The sequence below is a fragment of the Pseudoliparis swirei genome, chromosome 13, assembly GCF_029220125.1.
Source record: "Pseudoliparis swirei isolate HS2019 ecotype Mariana Trench chromosome 13, NWPU_hadal_v1, whole genome shotgun sequence".
NCBI lineage: Eukaryota > Metazoa > Chordata > Actinopteri > Perciformes > Liparidae > Pseudoliparis > Pseudoliparis swirei.
The window spans coordinates 21,248,510-21,266,057 of record NC_079400.1 but is presented as its reverse complement, the minus strand read 5'-3'; the positions used below and the strand labels follow the sequence as shown (position 1 = coordinate 21,266,057).

At 48.1% G+C, this 17,548-nt stretch overlaps 2 protein-coding genes and 1 long non-coding RNA gene across 4 annotated transcripts; 2 read left to right on the top strand and 1 right to left on the bottom strand.

Annotated features, from left to right (window-relative positions):
- The first annotated feature begins 332 nt into the window (after window positions 1-332).
- LOC130204005 (protein TsetseEP-like) lies at window positions 333-7,731 on the top strand. Its single transcript, XM_056430480.1, has 2 exons — window positions 333-1,171; window positions 7,460-7,731. The coding sequence occupies exons 1-2, from the start codon at window positions 970-972 to the stop codon at window positions 7,729-7,731; spliced, it is 474 nt and encodes a 157-aa protein (XP_056286455.1). The 5' UTR covers window positions 333-969.
- Window positions 7,732-8,672: 941 nt separating this feature from the next.
- On the top strand, window positions 8,673-13,052 carry LOC130203786 (uncharacterized). The gene is made up of 3 exons (XR_008833536.1): window positions 8,673-8,724; window positions 10,996-11,127; window positions 12,693-13,052. It is a non-coding gene; the product is annotated as an uncharacterized LOC130203786 (long non-coding RNA).
- c13h10orf88 (chromosome 13 C10orf88 homolog) lies at window positions 12,913-17,541 on the bottom strand. Of its 2 annotated transcripts, XM_056430185.1 has the most exons (10): window positions 17,371-17,541; window positions 16,817-16,994; window positions 16,541-16,741; window positions 16,388-16,457; window positions 16,115-16,306; window positions 15,839-15,952; window positions 15,663-15,747; window positions 15,346-15,359; window positions 15,170-15,288; window positions 12,913-13,837 (listed from the first exon to the last, which is right to left on the bottom strand). In XM_056430185.1, exons 2-10 carry the CDS (start codon window positions 16,945-16,947, stop codon window positions 13,642-13,644), a joined length of 1,122 nt encoding a protein of 373 aa, XP_056286160.1. In that variant the 5' UTR covers window positions 16,948-16,994; window positions 17,371-17,541; the 3' UTR covers window positions 12,913-13,641. The 2 variants fall into 2 exon arrangements, with proteins under 2 accessions (XP_056286160.1, XP_056286159.1); XM_056430184.1 differs by having other exon boundaries at window positions 15,170-15,359; window positions 17,371-17,540.
- Window positions 17,542-17,548: the final 7 nt, after the last annotated feature.

Genomic DNA, 17,548 nt, shown 5'->3' with positions numbered 1-17,548 from the left:
CTAGTTGAACTGCATGCGGCCCACTAACCAATCACAGCGCAGGTTACTCTGACGTACTTTCATGAGCTTCCAGAAGGTCACAGACCTCAAAAATACACCCAGTAAGTCAACCTAGCGATATGATTGGTTGAGGATGATGTCACCGATCAGGCCCCCATTCAGCAGGCTGTACTCGGCCTGAGATGAGCTGCTCTTCTTCCATAGAGGCTGAGGAGCTGACATCTGATTGGATACAAGCTCCCGTTCAAATAAATTGGACTGGAAGCAGCGCTGCCGGATGGAAGCGCAGCAACAGAGGAAGACAATAGAAAATAAGACAATACAAATTAAGAAAATATTTGTTTCCTTCTTTAAATTTTTTTTATAATATAGCTTTAACTTTGTAATTATGTTTAGGCAGAGAGAGAGAGAGAGAGATACTCACTGCTGACCCCTGGTGGTGACAACAGGTAACTGCACCAGACTAACGAGTAGAAAAGGCACACAAACACGTTTCAATGTAAAATAGCTTTGAACCTGTCAAATTAAACTGACATTATTTAAAATCAAGATTTCTTGTTCAGTATGAAAACCAGAGAAGTACACAAGTAGAGGAAAGTACACACAAGTACACATATTGAGAAACGCCGAAAGGGTGCATGAAGGACTCAAATGGTTCGAACACTTGGCAGTCTGACAGCGAGACGACCACCATGAGAACCAGCTGCGAGTCTCTTAACACGGTCCTCCTCTGACCCAAGCCCGTTGGTTCCTACTGATCCATTCAGTAATAATCAGGAGGAATGTGTTTACATTCTTTACTTGATGGGACAAAGTATGGATTCATTAAATAAAGTCGGACAGATTTCAGTTTCCTTCAGGAATAAGCAGCAAGCCAAAGAAACGGTGACATCCAGCTCGAGCTTCTCGTTGATCACGTGTTGGTGACGTCAGAGCAGGCGGGCTCACGTCGGACACGCACCCCCGCGCATGCGTAGTGCGCAGGTGGACTCTGGCTCCTCTCCAGCGAGCCTCTGTGTTGTCTCCGTGTCTCCAGGAGAAATGCTGAGACTGTTGGTGAAGCAGCAAGTCGACGCGGTCGTTGAAGAGGCTTTTGTGCTGATGGACACATTAACAGCAGCTTATGAGGACACCGTGTCTCGTCTCGGAGAACATGAGCTACACACATCAGGTTGGTGCTGCTTCACGATGGTTCCCGGGCTTCATCTCGTTTGACGGCTTCAAGTCACATGGAGTCCGTTTCCAGCTCGTGGACTGGAGTTAGCGAGACTTGTGGTGGATGTGGTTCGTTTCCAGCTCTCCTCTGATCTCATTCATCAGGGAGGAACTTTAAACACCTCACGGTGCTCGAGGCAAACTGGTTACGGGATCTGCAGGTGGACATCTTTTGGGACGGTCTTCAACATGGCGGCCAGAGCAACTTCTGGAGGAGGAAGCTGGCTGCGGTCGAATAGTCTAATAGTGACCTCCTAACTCCTCTTCCTTAGCACTTCTCCTTAACCTCTGTGAAACACGTCACACGGTCCAGGACAGATGGGAAGGAGAGTTCACGAGGAGCTAGGAAAAGACCACCAAGTGTTGAGAGAACCCCACTCTACTTTCACTGAGCTACGTGACCACGGCAGGCGCATGTTAGTGACGTCAGTCTGCAGCGGACTACAAGTGCATCTTGGGTACTCTGTGTGTTCTTCGTGTTGCATAGTATTACTTTATTACTATAAACAACCTGGTTCATAGCACTTCCTAGCGCCTTGCTAGATGTATAAACAACTGTATTGTCGGCATTCATTTGGTCGTCTTGATGATCTTTTCTCATTTCTGTATTGTTCCATATATTCTGCCAGGAGAGCAGAGGGTCAACAAGAGGTCAACGCTAAGAAATGAAAGCCGAAGTTGTGGTTAAGCCGAAATGCCAGAACATATTCACACCTCCCAACGGCCTCAGGCTTTACTTCAACCGGAGAAAGGAGACTCGTCTGCAATGACCGCGAGGGGTCTCAGGTCAGAGGTTAACTCCGCCCCTTTGACAGGAAGGGCCAATTAGAAATCGATGACACTGGCGCCTATGTCGAGGAGATATAACCTGAAAGTTAGTGTGTGTGCTTCGACTCAAGGTACACCATGACCTCTGATGAACCCTGGAGGTTACACCATGACCTCTGATGAACCCTGAAGGTTACACCATGACCTCTGATGAACCCTGAAGGTTACATCATGACCTCTGATGAACCCTGAAGGTTACATCATGACCTCTGATGAACCCTGAAGGTTACACCATGACCTCTGATGAACCCTGAAGGTTACACCATGAACTCTGAAGGTTACACCATGACCTCTGATAATAATAATAATAATAATAAATTATATTTATAATGCACTTTTAATTTGCATGGGCAAAACTCAAAGTGCTACAGAGTAAAAATGGTTTAGATAAAACAGAATAAAAGCAGTGACGTCAATGTTCAAATCTAGTGAAAAGCTATTCTAAAAAGGTGTGTTTTTAGGCCTTTTTTAAAAACATCCACAGTCTGTGGTGTCCTCAGCTGGTTTGGGATGGCATTCCACAGTCTCGGAGCAGCGGAGCAGAAGGCTCGGTCTCCCATAATTTTCAGTTTGGTCCTTGGGGGAAGAAGGAGGTTTGCCTCTTCAGAGCGTAGGCTCCTCATGGAATTTTGTGGGGTGAGAAGTTCTTTGATATATGGGGGCGCATTTCCATGAATGCACTGATAGGTGAAGAGGGTGATTTTGTAGTCAATCCTGAGTGAGACCGGGAGACAGTGCAATAATTTGAGTATGGGCGTGATGTGCTCATACTTCCGCACTCTCATCAGGATCCTAGCAGCACTGTTCTGGATGTACTGCAGCTTCTGGATGTTCTTGGCAGAAATCCCAATGAGAAGTGCGTTACAGTAATCTAGCCTGGAGGAGACAAAGGCATGGACAAGCTTTTCAGCATCTGATAGGCTGAGTGTGGGACGGAGTTTAGCAATATTTCTGAGGTGGTAGAAGGAGGTCTTGCATGTTTGTTTGATGTGGGCCTCAAAGGTCAGGTGAGGGTCCATTTTAACACCCAGATTGGTGACAGTTGGCGAGAGTGAAACGTTCTGACCGGAGAAGGTGATGCTGGTGATGGAGGATGAAAGGACCTGATGTGGAGTGCCAACTAGAATGGCTTCAGTCTTGGAGCTGTTTAATTGAAGGAAGTTTTGCTTCATCCACACCTCTATCTCCTCCAGGCATGTGGTTATGTTGGATGATGGCAGAGGTGCGGAAGGGGTTGGCTTTGTTCTGATGTAGAGCTGCGTGTCATCAGCATAGCAATGGAAAGATATTCCATGCCGGCTGATGACACGACCAAGGGGGGACATGTATATGGTGAAAAGGGTGGGGCCGAGGACTGATCATTGAGGGACACCACAGTTCACAAAGTGTGTTTGTGATTTTGCCACTCCCAAGCTGACGTGCTCAGTCCTCCCGGTGAGATATGAGGTGAACCAGTTTAGGGCAGAGTCAGAGAGTCCAATTGTCGAGCGAAGACGATGGAGTAGAATGTTATGGTCGACGGTGTCAAACGCTGCAGTTAGATCCAGGAGGATGAGGAGGGATGGAGATCCGGTGTCAGCTGTCATCAGCAGGTCATTGGTCACCCTGACTAAGGCAGTTTCTGTACTGTGGCCCTGGCGGAAACCAGACTGGAACTTTTCAAAGAGGTTATTATGTTTGAGATGTTCGTGAATCTGAATGGAAATTACCTTCTCCAGCACCTTTGATAGAAATGGCAGGTTGGAGATGGGTCTATAATTAGCCAGGACTTCAGGGTCTAAGGTGAGTTTTTTGAGAAGTGGTTTGATGATAGCAGCTTTTAATGGGGAAGGAACATGACCAGCCTGGATGGAGTGGTTTATCACTGAAGTGATCAGGGGACTTATGGCACCAATGTTCGATTTGACCAGAGCTGTGGGAAAGGGGTCCAGGGCACAGGTGGAGGGTTTCATCTTTTTGATGATGGCCTCCACTTCATGCTGCGAGATATCAGTGAAGCAGCAAAGAGGCTGGGTAGGTCCGGGTTGGGGGTTGACGGTCAGAACTGGGAGAGCAACGAAGTTTGAGAGGAGAGAGCGGATGGTCTCTACTTTTTTCCTAAAAAAAGTGAAAAAATGATCACACCGCTCCTCTGTGGTGTCTTTGTGTAAGGGGGTCTGAGGTTTGAGGAGATGATTTATGGTGGAAAAGAGTTGCTTGGAGTTGCCAGGGCTATTGTTGATGATAGTGGAATAAAATTTTGACCGTGTGTCTCTGAGGGATTTTGCATAGGCCTTTTGGTGGCCCCGGTATGCCTGTCTGTGAACAGTGAGTCCAGAAACCTTGAGGCGCCGCTCAAGGACACGCCCCGCTGTCTTCATTTTCCGCAGCTCGCAGGTGTACCAGGGGGCTGAGCGTGTGAAGGTGACTGTTCTGGTTTTGACAGGGGCGTGGAGATCCAGGAGATTACGCAGAGATTTATTGTAAAAGTCCACAGATTCATTGACTGATGTAGGAGTAATTGTGGAGAGATGCTGGAGATCCAAAGTCATGTTATCGGGGTTGATGTTTTTCAGATTTCTGAAATGGATTTGGCGTTTGGGTTTGGTGCGGGGTAGCAGGAGCGACAGCTCCATTGAGATGGCCTTGTGATCCGACACACCTAGATCGTACACTGATAGTTTACTTATGGGGGCAAAGTTTGTGATGACAAGGTCCAGTGTGTGTCCCTTAATGTGTGTGGGGACATCAACATGTTGTGTTAGGTTGAGGCAGTCCAAGAGGTGTTGGAACTCGGCTGCATAGCGACAGGAGGGGGTGTCAACGTGAAAATTTATGTCTCCTAGTATTATAATGTTTGCAGAGGTAGCGCAGAGTGTAGTGAGAAGGTCGTGCATCTCTGGGATGAAAGCTGAGTTGGGTTTGGGAGGCCGGTAGATGAGAAGTAATGTCAGTGGGAGGGGGGGTTTACATTTAAATCCAAGGCATTCGAATGAGGATAGCACAGGCAGAGACAGGGGGGACAGTTCCAGTGCATTTCTATGTATTATTGCTAAGCCGCCACCACGACCAGTGCTGCGAGCTTTTTCCAGGTAGCTGTAGCCAGGGGGACAGACTTCATTTAGGGCAGAGTAAACCTCCGGCTGTTGCCACGTTTCCGTGAGGCACATAAAGTCTATTCCCTTGTCCATGATGTGGTCTTGTATGAATGATGATTTGTTTGTAAGGGATTGTGCATTAAGCTGTTCTATTTTGACTGTGGATGAAATGGTGGATTTCTGTAGGGTCCGGAGTAAACCGGAATCCACTCCACGTATTCCGCACAACTCAGTGTGTAGCAGTCTCGCGGTGTTTCCCCTGTTGTTTACACCGAGAGCAGCAGCGCTCTGATGACGCGGCAGACGTGCGACAGTGGTCCAGATGGAAGGAATGGATGATACAGGCGGGCAGGGCTGGTGGTAAACAAACTTTCTACGAGAGCCTCTGTGGATGTAAGGAGGTCGGCGTAGGAGTCCAAGTTGTTTGATGGCTGAGATGCACATTGGAGTTGTGCGATTGTTGAGACTCAGCAGTTGCGGGATGGAATACTTTGACAACATGCCAGTGGCCGCAGGTTCTCGTCTGAAGCTGCTATGGATGGTGATCCGTAGCATGGCAGGAGGGGAAGAAGCTGGGAGAAACGGTCTGTGTCAAAGCAGCAGGTTATCCGGCAGGCTGTGCTAGCCGACTAGCTGTGGATGCAGCTGTCCTAGCTGGCTAGCTGTGGAGGCTAGTGGCTAGTTAGCCAGCTAGCGTTTGCCGTCCGGGAGCCGCCGAAAGCAGCGGAAAGTGGGCAACAGGTATCCAAAACACCTTAGTTGTTGAAGGGTAATATCTTACAACAACACGAAAAAAGAAAGACAAAACAAAAACAAAAACAAAACAACTTAACTACAGCTACAGCTGAAGGTTACATCATGAACTGAAGGTTACACCATGACCTCTGATGAACCCTGAAGGTTACATCATGAACTCTGAAGGTTACACCATGACCTCTGATGAACCCTGAAGGTTACACCATGAACTCTGAAGGTTACACCATGACCTCTGATGAACCCTGAAGGTTACACCATGAACTCTGAAGGTTACACCATGACCTCTGATGAACCCTGAAGGTTACACCATGAACTCTGAAGGTTACACCATGACCTCTGATGAACCCTGAAGGTTACACCATGAACTCTGAAGGTTACACTATGACCTCTGATGAACCCTGAAGGTTACATCATGAACTCTGAAGGTTACACCATGACCTCTGATGAACCCTGAAGGTTACATCATGACCTCTGATGAACCCTGGAGGTTACACCATGACCTCTGATGAACCCTGAAGGTTACATCATGACCTCTGATGAACCCTGAAGGTTACACCATGACCTCTGATGAAGCCTGAAGGTTACATCATGACCTCTGATGAACCCTGAAGGTTACACCATGACCTCTGATGAACCCTGAAGGTTACACCATGACCTCTGATGAACCCTGAAGGTTACATCATGACCTCTGATGAACCCTGAAGGTTACATCATGACCTCTGATGAACCCTGGAGGTTACACCATGACCTCTGATGAACCCTGAAGGTTACATCATGACCTCTGATGAACCCTGAAGGTTACATCATGACCTCTGATGAACCCTGGAGGTTACACCATGACCTCTGATGAACCCTGAAGGTTACATCATGACCTCTGATGAACCCTGAAGGTTACACCATGACCTCTGATGAACCCTGAAGGTTACATCATGACCTCTGATGAACCCTGAAGGTTACACCATGACCTCTGATGAACCCTGGAGGTTACACCATGACCTCTGATGAACCCTGGAGCTTACACCATGACCTCTGAAACATTCTCAGAAGCGAATTACATTTTTATCTTTAAAAGTGTATCATATAATACTTACTGATCTTTAATGTGTTGTCACTATCAATATGGTTTTTTTGGGGCGGCTGTAGCTCAGTGGGGTAAGAGGGCCGTCCTGCAACCGCAAGGTTGTGGGTTCGGTCCCCGCTCTCCCCATTAGTAGCAAGTCGAAGTGTCCTTGAGCAAGGCACTGAACCCCCAGTTGCTTCCCGGGCGTATCACTGCAGCCCACTGCTCCTTAATAACTAAGGATGGGTTAAATGCAGAGAACTAATTTCCCCTTGGGGATTAATAAAAGTGTATATTAAAAAAAATATTATAATATAACCCTAACCCTTAAAAATATGTATCATTGTATGAAGTGACATCTGTCGACCGCGTATAGAATGCACTACTGTCCTGTTTATGAATATCACGGATATTGTTTTGTATTTCTGTGTTTGTACATTAAGAGCAAAAAATATATATTTAATGAAATTCCTTTGTTGATATCAGTCTGAAGTCACCGTTGTTCATCATGTGCTCCCTGCAGATGTCCCCCCTGAGGGCCTGGACCAGGACCCGGAGGAGCCGGAGCCCCTCCACGTAAAAGAGGAGCCAGAGCCCCTCCACATGAAAGAGGAGCCGGAGCCCCTCCACATAAAAGAGGAGCCGGAGCCCCTCCACATGAAAGAGGAGCCGGAGCCCCTCCACATGAAAGAGGAGCCGGAGCCCCTCCACATAAAAGAGGAGCTGGAGCCCCTCCACATAAAAGAGGAGCCGGAGCCCCTCCACATGAAAGAGGAGCCGGAACCCTCCACATGAAAGAGGAGCCGGGCCTCCACATAAAGAGGAGCCGGAGCCCTCCACATGAAAGAGGAGCCGAGCCCTCCACATGAAAGAGGAGCGGAGCCTCCACATAAGAGAGCCACATAAAAGAGGCGGAGCCTCCACGTAAAGAGGAGCCGGAGCCTCCACGTAAAGAGGAGCCGGAGCCCTCCACATAAAGAGGAGCCGGAGCCTCTCCACGTAAAGAGGAGCCGGAGCCTCCACATAAAAGGGAGGCCTCCACATAAAGAGCCGGAGCCTCTCCACGTAAAAGAGGAGCCGGAGCCCCTCCACATAAAAGACCTGCAGGATCTCTGGACCCGTCTAGAGGGAGATCAGCTCATTGTGCTGCAGGAGGCCGATGCACGTTCTCATCCATTCCCATTGTTGTTACTTTGAAGAGTGAAGATGACGAACCTCAGACCTCACAGCTTCATCAAAGCCAGACGGAGGACGACAGAGAGGCGGAGCCTCCTGTCGGCAGCTCAGCTACACCGATAGAAACAGAAACTGATGGAGAGGACTGTGGGGGATCAGGACCAGCCAGGAACCTAAATCCACTTTGTCTTTCACATCCAAATGCTGTTGATGAAAAGGCTTCAGGATCTTCTGACACTGAAGTCATTCATGGTGATTGGCAAGAAGCTTTGTCAGATTCTGGACCTGAAAGTGAAGACGGGGATGATAACTGGAAGGAGACCAGAGCACCTGAGTCTGCTGCACATGCCCTGAAATGTAAGGACGCCCTTGTTGGTCCTGTGGGATGTAACACTGGCAACAAAGCCAATGCATCACGGTTAAAAGGACTCGCAGGGGACAAACCGGTCAGTTATGATCTTTGTGATGTTTGTGGGAAAAGATTCACAAGACCAGGATGTCTGAAGAGACACATGAGAGTCCACTCAGGAGAGAAACCATTTGGTTGTGATGTCTGTGGGCAAAGATTCAGTGACGAGGGAAATCTGAGAAGACATACAAGAAGCCACACAGGTGAGAAACCATTCAGTTGTGATGTTTGTGGGAAAAGATTTGGTGACAAGGGCAGTTTGAAGAATCACGTGAGGGTTCACACAGGAGAGAAACCATTTGGTTGTGATGTCTGTGGGAAAAGATTCAATATTCTGAAAAATCTGAGGAGACACACAAGAGGCCACACAGGTGAGAAACCATTCAGTTGCGATGCTTGTGGGAAAAAATACAAATTACACGCCCATCTGAAGAGACACATGAGAGTTCACACAAGATAGAATGTGTTTCTTCCAGTAGTGACAGATTACTGATGTAAATGTTTCCAATGTCATTTGTTTGTTAAAGCCCCACTATGTAACTTTTGGACCTTAAAATAACAGCTTGAAAAAAATTGTGCCGCTACAATGACTTTTAATATGACGATTTGCGTCTCTGCTATTGCCATCGGGGGTCTGTGGGGAAATAACTCTGCTATGTAAGATTCTGGAACCGCCCGGTATATCCGGCGGATGTACTCGACCTGCTTTCTGGCAGTGATTACGCAATGTCATAAAGTGCCACTCCACGCTCGCAGCTACAGTATAAGGGTAGCTTTTTATGTAGCTTTTTGGTGTTGTCAACAATATTGTATTCGATCACACGTACTCCACATTTGCAGTCCCCCAAAACAAAAGTAAATGACCCCCCCCCCCCCCAAAAGCCGGCAAACAGCTGACCGACCAAGCGATAACATGGCGAGGCGCCGCGTTCAATCCCCGCGCTCCTTCACCCTAGTCCGGTCGGTGCTGGGCCAGTTCACAGTGTTCCTGGGCAGTCTTCTTTTAGTGATCCCGCCCGTTGGTATGAATCCAAAATAGAAACAGTCGCCGGATTGCTGCCGTTCTGAGTCCGCTCAACAAGTCCGCTGCCTGTCAGCGCGCTCCAAACAAAAAAAAACTCGCGTCACCTCCCCCTCGTCACCTTTTATAACCCGTGACACGTACAAATAATAATAATAATATTATAATACAGGACAACACATGATCCCAACTCAATACAAGTGTATGCAAGGCTGCATCTATTGTCACTGGGTATTTACGACACTGAAGTCGAAACCTAAATACCTAAAAACCTGAAGGGGGCGCCAAAAGTGAAAAACTACATAGTGGGGCTTTAATGAGACGGAAGAGAAACAAATGTTTTTATGAATCTTTATTAAAAATGTCAACATACTGTCTGTAATGGAAATTAAAACCAAACCAAAAAACTCTGTACAAATACATCTGAGGACTCACACCAGAGTCCACACAGGAGAGACACCAGCCAGTTGGTATGTTTGTGGGAAAATAATTGCAAGACATGGGCGTCTGAAGAGACACATGAGAGTCCACAACAAATAGAATGGGTTCCTTTCATTTGCCCAAAAGAATTTGATGATTTGAGTTTTTGATGTTTTCTTTCTTTTGTCTAAAAAAACAAACGTATGTAAAAAATGTCTTAATTGTTCCCTATTTCATTTGATTGTAAATGTGATGAAAGGCAAACATTTAAAAATATATATCTAATGAATCTTCATAATGTAAAATGCATATTTCTGTGTAATGTCTCCATGAAAATAAACTTTTTAAAGTCTACTGTGTGTTTCCGTAACCATGGTGACACTCCGGTCCCATCGTTTGGTATAATTCCCGATAAATAAGCTTCTATGTAACTAAACTCACAGGAAGGTTCCTGGAACAGATTTGATGGATAGTTTGCAGGAAAGTAGAGAAACGAGCGAGTTGGCAACGTTCCGCTTCATGGATGGAAACGATCAAAATGAGTCTCAGGTTGAGGAGGAACTCGGGGAGAAGACCGATACGTCACGTTGATGTCTGCCTTGAATCTGTTTCCCCCGTTATGTATGTAGCCCTGATCATATATTTTGATAAGATAAATAATAATAATGTATATATATAATAATAATGTAGCCCTGTCTACAATAGGATTTGAGTTTTCTAATTTGTTTTGCTGATTTAAGTTTCTCATTGATTTGGTGATCTGTGTCATTGTTTTCTGGCGTGTGAGACCAACCGCCAATCCAGCCTCGCTGTCAGGCGGAGGGGCGTGGCCTAAGCGGAGCGTGTTGTGGTGAAGTCGGTGACGGCAACAGCTGTTGAGCTACGTGGAAGTAATGGTGGGACCACGAAGGGCTGAAGGGTTAGCGCCTGTGTTGCTCTGCCTGTTGTGTGAGACACAGAGACGACATGTTACATTAGTTTAGTTGTAACATCGCGTTTAGCATCTAGCCTGATATGTATCGATCTACTCCAGGAGATCCGGACGAGACGCATTCGGGGCTCCTGGGATCCAGGAGACGCTGATGAAGCCGAGCTGTTTCCTGAGGCTGCTGTTTCATTCCATCAGACGGTCTTCATCCGGTTCTTCATCCCCCTCGTGGTCATCGTGAGTACTACACACTCTGCAGGTGTTGTTAGTGTGTGTGTGTGAGTAGGGTGTGTGTGTTGTTAGTGTGTGTGTGTGAGGTGTGTGTGTTGTTAGTGTGTGTGTGTAGGGTGTGTGTGTTGTTAGTGTGTGTGTGAGTAGGGTGTGTGTGTTGTTAGTGTGTGTGTGAGTAGGGTGTGTGTGTGTTAGTGTGTGTGAGTAGGGTGTGTGTGTTGTTAGTGTGTGTGTGAGTAGGGTGTGTGTGTTGTTAGTGTGTGTGAGTAGGGTGTGTGTGTTGTTAGTGTGTGTGTGAGTAGGGTGTGTGTGTGTAGGGTGTGTGTGTTGTTAGTGTGTGTGAGTAGGGTGTGTGTGTGTTAGTGTGTGAGTAGGGTGTGTGTGTTGTTAGTGTGTGTGAGTAGGGTGTGTGTGTTGTTAGTGTGTGTGTGTAGGGTGTGTGTTGTTAGTGTGTGTGTGTGTGAGTGTGTTAGGGTGTGTGTGTTGTTAGTGTGTGTGTTGTGTGTGTGTGTGAGTAGGGTGTGTGTGTTGTTAGTGTTATGTGTAAATTGTGTGTTATTAGTGTGTGTGTGTGGTGTGTGTGTTGTTAGTGTGTGTGTAGGTGTGTGTATTAAGTGTGTGTGTGTGTAGGGTGTGTGTATTAGTGTGTGTATTATTAGTGTGTGTGTGTGAGTAGGGTGTGTGTTGTTAGTGTGTGTGTGTGTGTAGGGTGTGTGTGTTGTTAGTGTGTGTGTGTGAGTAGGGTGTGTGTGTTGTTAGTGTGTGTGAGTAGGGTGTGTGTTGTTAGTGTGTGTGTGAGTAGGGTGTGTGTGTGTGTGTAGTGTGTGTGAGTAGGTGTGTGTTGTTGTTAGTGTGTGTGTGAGTAGGTGTGTGTGTTGTTAGTGTGTGTGTGAGTAAGTAGTGTGTGTGTATTGTTAGTGTGTGTTTAAAGTGTGTATTAGTGTGTTATTAGTGTGTGTGTGTATGTTATTGTGTGTGTGTGAGTAATATGTGTGTGTTATTAGTGTGTGAGTAGGTGTATTAATATGTTAGTGTGTGTTGAGTAAATTATGTGTGTGTGAATATGTGTGTGTATTAATAGTGTATTAATAGTGTGTGTGTGTTATTAGTGTGTGTGTGTAATTAGGTGTGTATGTTATTAGTGTGTGTGTGTAAGTAGGTGTGTATTATTAGTGTGTGTAATATAGGTGTGTGTGTTGTTAGTGTGTGTGAGTAGCGTGTGTGTGTGTTAGTGTGTGTGTGAGTAGGGTGTGTGTGTGTGCTAGGGTGTGTGTGTTGTGTGTGTGCTAGGGTGTGTGTTGTTAGTGTGTGTGTGCTAGTGTGTGTGTTGTTAGTGTGTGTGCTAGGGTGTGTGTGTTGTTAGTGTGTGTGTGTGCTAGGGTGTGTGTGTGTTGTTAGTGTGTGTGCGTGAGTGGATTTGTTATATTTGTTATATTATTGAGGTTCTATCCATTTGAGTTTAGTGAATATTCCGCTGCGTGTGATGTCAACAGGTGGCTGCACCGTCCCTCTCTTACACATTACAGGAGGCATTGTCTTTTATGTGTTTTTTTAACACATTTTCTGAACAGAAGTCTCAACGTTGGACAGAGTCAGGGTCACTGGAGCGCGAGTCGGACTGGAAGGAACTCTGCTGAAGTGGATTTGACCTTCAGGACCGTCTCCTAACCCAGGGACCCGATCGGAACTCTTTCATTTGGTTGGACATAACTTCTCCTGTAAAGTGTCCTCCAGCACTCAGTAGAATCATCTCCTCCTTCAGGTTTGAGTTTTGAAACAAGAGTACATTCATTAGTTTAAATATATATTTATTTTTATTGCTTTTAATATTAGCATAAAACAATCAGGTCAAAACTGTTTAGTAGTTTAGTGTCTTCATGTTACCGACATGTACGTTACCGTGTCCTATTAAAACACATTTTAATCACTTACACGTTATATATATATATTTTATATAAAATAAATATATAATATAAATAATATATGTATATTATTTATATATGATATATATGTAATATTATATCTAATATATTATTATATAATATATATTTAATAATATATACTATTATATATAATAATATATAATATTATTACATATATATAATATATTATATATAATATTAGATACACACACACTTGTGACACCGTCAGTGCCGTTTCAGAACGTCGTATTAATCGGAGGACAAATTGTTTACATGCACATTACGAGGTGACTCAAGAAGTGTTCTGCTGGTGTTGCATGTAAATCCTGATCATGTTATGGATGACATCACACGCTCCGCTTTACTTCATTTTAGTAGATTCAGATGGCCGCTTGGTGGTGATGTATTTCCAGGTACTTTCCCAGGATGCATTGCAGCCAGGAAACACCATGTGCAGATGTTTGTTCTCCTGGCAGCAGGACTCTGGAGTGTCCTCCGCTTTGTCTTCTTCACGGCAGAGGATTGCAATCGCTGCGTTACTTGATTAATATTCGGGTTGTCGTGGCCGAGGTCCAGTGAAGGTTTGAGATGTTCCGCCTCAGTGCGTGGCGGCCGTGGGGGCGCTCTGCTCAAAGGGTCCCGGGCAGGCCGCTCCGCTCGGGGCGGCCCGCTCCAGGGCGGCGAGCAGCGTCTTCTCCAGCTTCTGCTCCAGAGCGTCCAGCCGCCGGTCCACGTGCTCCGTCAGCCGCCTCTCCATCTCCTCCAGGCGGCGCTCCATGGCCGGGTCCAACTCCCTGAGCACCACAAACAGGACGGACAACAAGACAAACGCTGTAAACAGCTGCTGGCCACATCCTGTTCCCACACGTTGGGACTCGTGTTCCTTGAATCCACATCAGAGACACCGACACTGAACCGAGTCTGCACCGACGGCACAACACGACACCCAGAATGCAATGCAACAGGACACCTCAGAGCTACAGCTTCCCGCATGAGCCCAAAAGCATTCTGGGAAACCACAGCTTCCCAACAGATGACAGACATATGTTCAGAAACAACCGATTCAAAAAGTTTACCGTCACGATTCCCGAACATTTCACAAGAGATCATCTTTAAACAGGCGGACGGTCGTTTACAGGTCAGCCGTCTCCTGGAGTCAAACTCACCTCCTCGCCGTGGGGCGCCTCCTCGGACACAGAGGCTCCGCTGGCTGCCGTCGAGGAGCGCTTCTCTCTCGTAACGAGGAGCGCTTCTCTCTCGTAACGAGGAGCGCTTCTCTATCGTAACGAGGAGCGCTTCTCTCTCGTAACGAGGAGCGCTTCTCTCTCGTAACGAGGAGCCCGCGTCTGACCGACTCTCAGTCTGATGACTCACGTGATGAATGAGCTTCATTGTGCCCGGACCAGCTCCTCCCTGCAGCTCCTCCCTACACCTCCTCTCTACACCTCCCCTCTACACCTCCTCTCTACACCTCCTCCCTGCAGCTGGCCACTGAACACAGCTCTCACCAGAGGAACATCAACATGAGCAGTCTGATGAACTCTGAGGGTTTAGATGTGTTGCCAGGCAGATTAGAGACCAGTGCGTATACGGCGGGATGCGTTTGGGCGTCTGCGGCCGACAATGCGACGCACACAACCGACCGCCTGTCCCGTGAGAGCGTCTCTGTTCGGCCCACGCTCAACGCCGCTGTGACAACAACGACCTCCATTCAGTCCAGAACAGACGAGCTCCAACATGAAGATCTGTGTCTGTTGCACTCACACAGGTTGTTATCACTTTCCACTGAACGCATGTTTTTCTGGTGCCAAGTTTGATTTAATTAGAAGCAGAAACTTCCATTCGATGATTTAACTGCTTCAAAACATGTCTGCTACCACTAAATACTCGACGTACTATTGGTGTTATTATCATATAGTATTATATATGTATGATTAATTGCCATTGAACATATTAGATTTTTGTTTGGCTGCCTCAGTCAGCTGCAGTGACGTCTTTCCAACACTAGGGGGAGCCGTGTCATCTGAATAGACTCACGTGACATTAAAAAGACATGAACAGTGACGTCATCGGTTAATTAGACCAGAGGAATCAACTCAATCTGGGTTTTATCGAACTCCACCCACCAGGAGCCGTTCCTCTTCTTCATCTCCTCTTCCTCGGCGTCGTCCAGCCTCAGCTTCGTCACCTGACCACAGAGGCTCTGGAGCACGGGCAGCAGCTCCGGGCCGGAGGCCGCCGCCGGGCCGCCGCCACTCAGGAGGCGGGATATCAGCTCCGCCAGCTGGGCGCCGCCCGCCGGACCTCCGCTACCCGCTAGGGACACACACACACACAGACAGACACACACACATGAATACACACACACACAGAAGGTTTAGGAGTTTACAGACGAAGAAACAAGAAATCATGGAGAGGTTTCATTTGCATGTCTATGTATTTAGTTGGACTCTTGTTTTTGCAAAAAATGTTGTGCGGAACACACAGACACACTCATACATACACACACCCACTCATACATACACACACAGAGACACCCACACACATAGATACACACACACACACACACACTTCCATATCTATAAAACCTCAAAGACGTTCAGAATCGATCCTCCTCACCTATGATCTCGGTGTTGACGCCAGAAGCCAGCAGGTCAGAGGAGGAAGAGGAGGAGGAAGAGGAGGCGTCTGACGTCGCTCCGCTCTGAGCCGGTGGAAACACACTTTGAATTCATCTCATGCGTAAACGTTTCCCTGGCATGAAGGATGCAGGAACACATGACGGTGAGCGGTACCCTGGAGGCTGCAGGCTGCGGCTGGGCGGAGACGTTGGCGCCCTGAGCCAGCGCAGAGAGAATGCCGCCGCCCATCAGGAGAGGCAGGAAGCCCCCGAGGGAGCCGGTCTGGTTCTGGAGGGAAGCACAGTCCACGTGTCAGAACCTCACGGAACACGCTGGAGATCCACAAGTGAAGGAAGTCCATCCGCCGCCCTCTGACGGTACGGTGTAATTCCCCTCATCGCCACAAGAGGTCCCTAAAGGTAACGAGTGGCTCGCTGCTCCTCCACCCACCTTCTGCTGGAAGTGCACCATCTCCATGAGGCTCCGGGCCCCCGGCGACAGGCTGGCCCCCATCTGCTCCACCAGACACTGCACCTGCTGCATGTCGATGCCGGGCCCGTGGGCCGCGGCGGGCGGCGGCGCCCGGAGGCCCACGACGACTCGACGCACCAACACGCTGCTCCTGCCGCCCAGCGAGAGCAGCTGGGACGCCGGAAACCAAAAGGATGAAAGTCAGCCGAGTCCGAGAGGGAAGAACGGCGTGGAGAAGGAGGAGAGACTCGCCTTCACGTCACAGGCGGGGGAGGGGCGCTCCAGGACCAGCTGCTTCCGGTAGAAAGGCCCTCGGCCTGAACTGAGGGTCAGACACGGCTGTGCTCATGAGCTCGGGCTGAAAGAAGAACCCCCCCCCCCCCCCCCGCGGCGATGACCTCACACCTGTCTGGCCGCACGCCGTCGCTCCTCTCCCCGCGGACGGTGCCGCAGTATTCGCCCGTGTGGTCGTACGCCTCCATGGTCCGAGCCTCGCTGACCACCAGCAGGCGGCTGATGGCGGCGGCGGGCGAGCAGGAGGTGCAGCGGAGCGTCAGGAGGCAAGGAGACCCGTCCTCCGTCTGCTCCAGCAGCACCGGGCCGGCCCTGTGAGGGGTCAGAGGTCAGAGGTCAGGACCACGCCCCACAGACGATGCCTCCGCGAGGCGCGAGGCTCCTCACCCGGCGGCCTCGTCTCCCTCGGGCTCACGCAGCTCCTCTTCGGCCGCGGCGTGGACAGGAAGCAGCACGTCGGACAGCCGGCGGCCCCGACAGCTCCACGCCGCGCCGCCCGCCACGGCGATGTCCACCATGACGCTGCCGACTAGGAGAGAAGCTAGGACGCAGAGCGGGGAGCAACCTAGGAGACAGGGGAGGAGACAATTCAGGGAAAACGTTTTCTATAAATCTGAACTCAAGCAATCAATTATTATATCATAGATTAACAACAGCAGCATAAAGTAGCTACACATTCAGATTCTGGTTATTATAACCACGTGATACAACACATCTGAAATACAATACTCAATTCACACTTTAGCCTACACGAAGTATATTTGATGCACTGACGTACGATTTAAATTGTAAGTATTTGTTCGATAGTTTGACAACGACTTCGTAACCATGTGACTACTGCCTCCTCCATGACGTGTGGTGTTGTGACGAGTATCTGTTTCACAAAGATAGAAAGAGTAAGCCGTCAAGCTAATCTTGAGCTACTGCCACCTTCACTTTACCTTAAAATCGCTCCGGCGGGAACTGTTGCTTCGATTGTTTTTCATCCGATTCTTTGATTCTCATCTTCGCATTCCTTCAGACGTTTTTAAAAACAATAACATATCAAAACCTCCCGATGAGCTGAGAGCCAGGAGGTTTCAGTGGCGGCGAGAAGCTAACACCCCGCTGCGGCTGCTG

Excerpts from the sequence above, each read along its gene's own strand:
- c13h10orf88 (XM_056430184.1), bottom strand. The coding sequence starts at position 16,947 with ATGGTGGACATCGCCGTGGCGGGCGGCGCGGCGTGGAGCTGTCGGGGC. Across the intron at positions 16,458-16,540 it reads GACGGCGTGCGGCCAGACAG|TTCAGGCCGAGGGCCTTTCT; the intron begins GTGTGAGGTCAT and ends TCTGACCCTCAG. Across the intron at positions 15,953-16,114 it reads TGGTGCACTTCCAGCAGAAG|AACCAGACCGGCTCCCTCGG; the intron begins GTGGGTGGAGGA and ends GCTTCCCTCCAG.
- LOC130204005 (XM_056430480.1), top strand. The coding sequence starts at position 970 with ATGCGTAGTGCGCAGGTGGACTCTGGCTCCTCTCCAGCGAGCCTCTGT. Across the intron at positions 1,172-7,459 it reads ACATGAGCTACACACATCAG|ATGTCCCCCCTGAGGGCCTG; the intron begins GTTGGTGCTGCT and ends TGCTCCCTGCAG.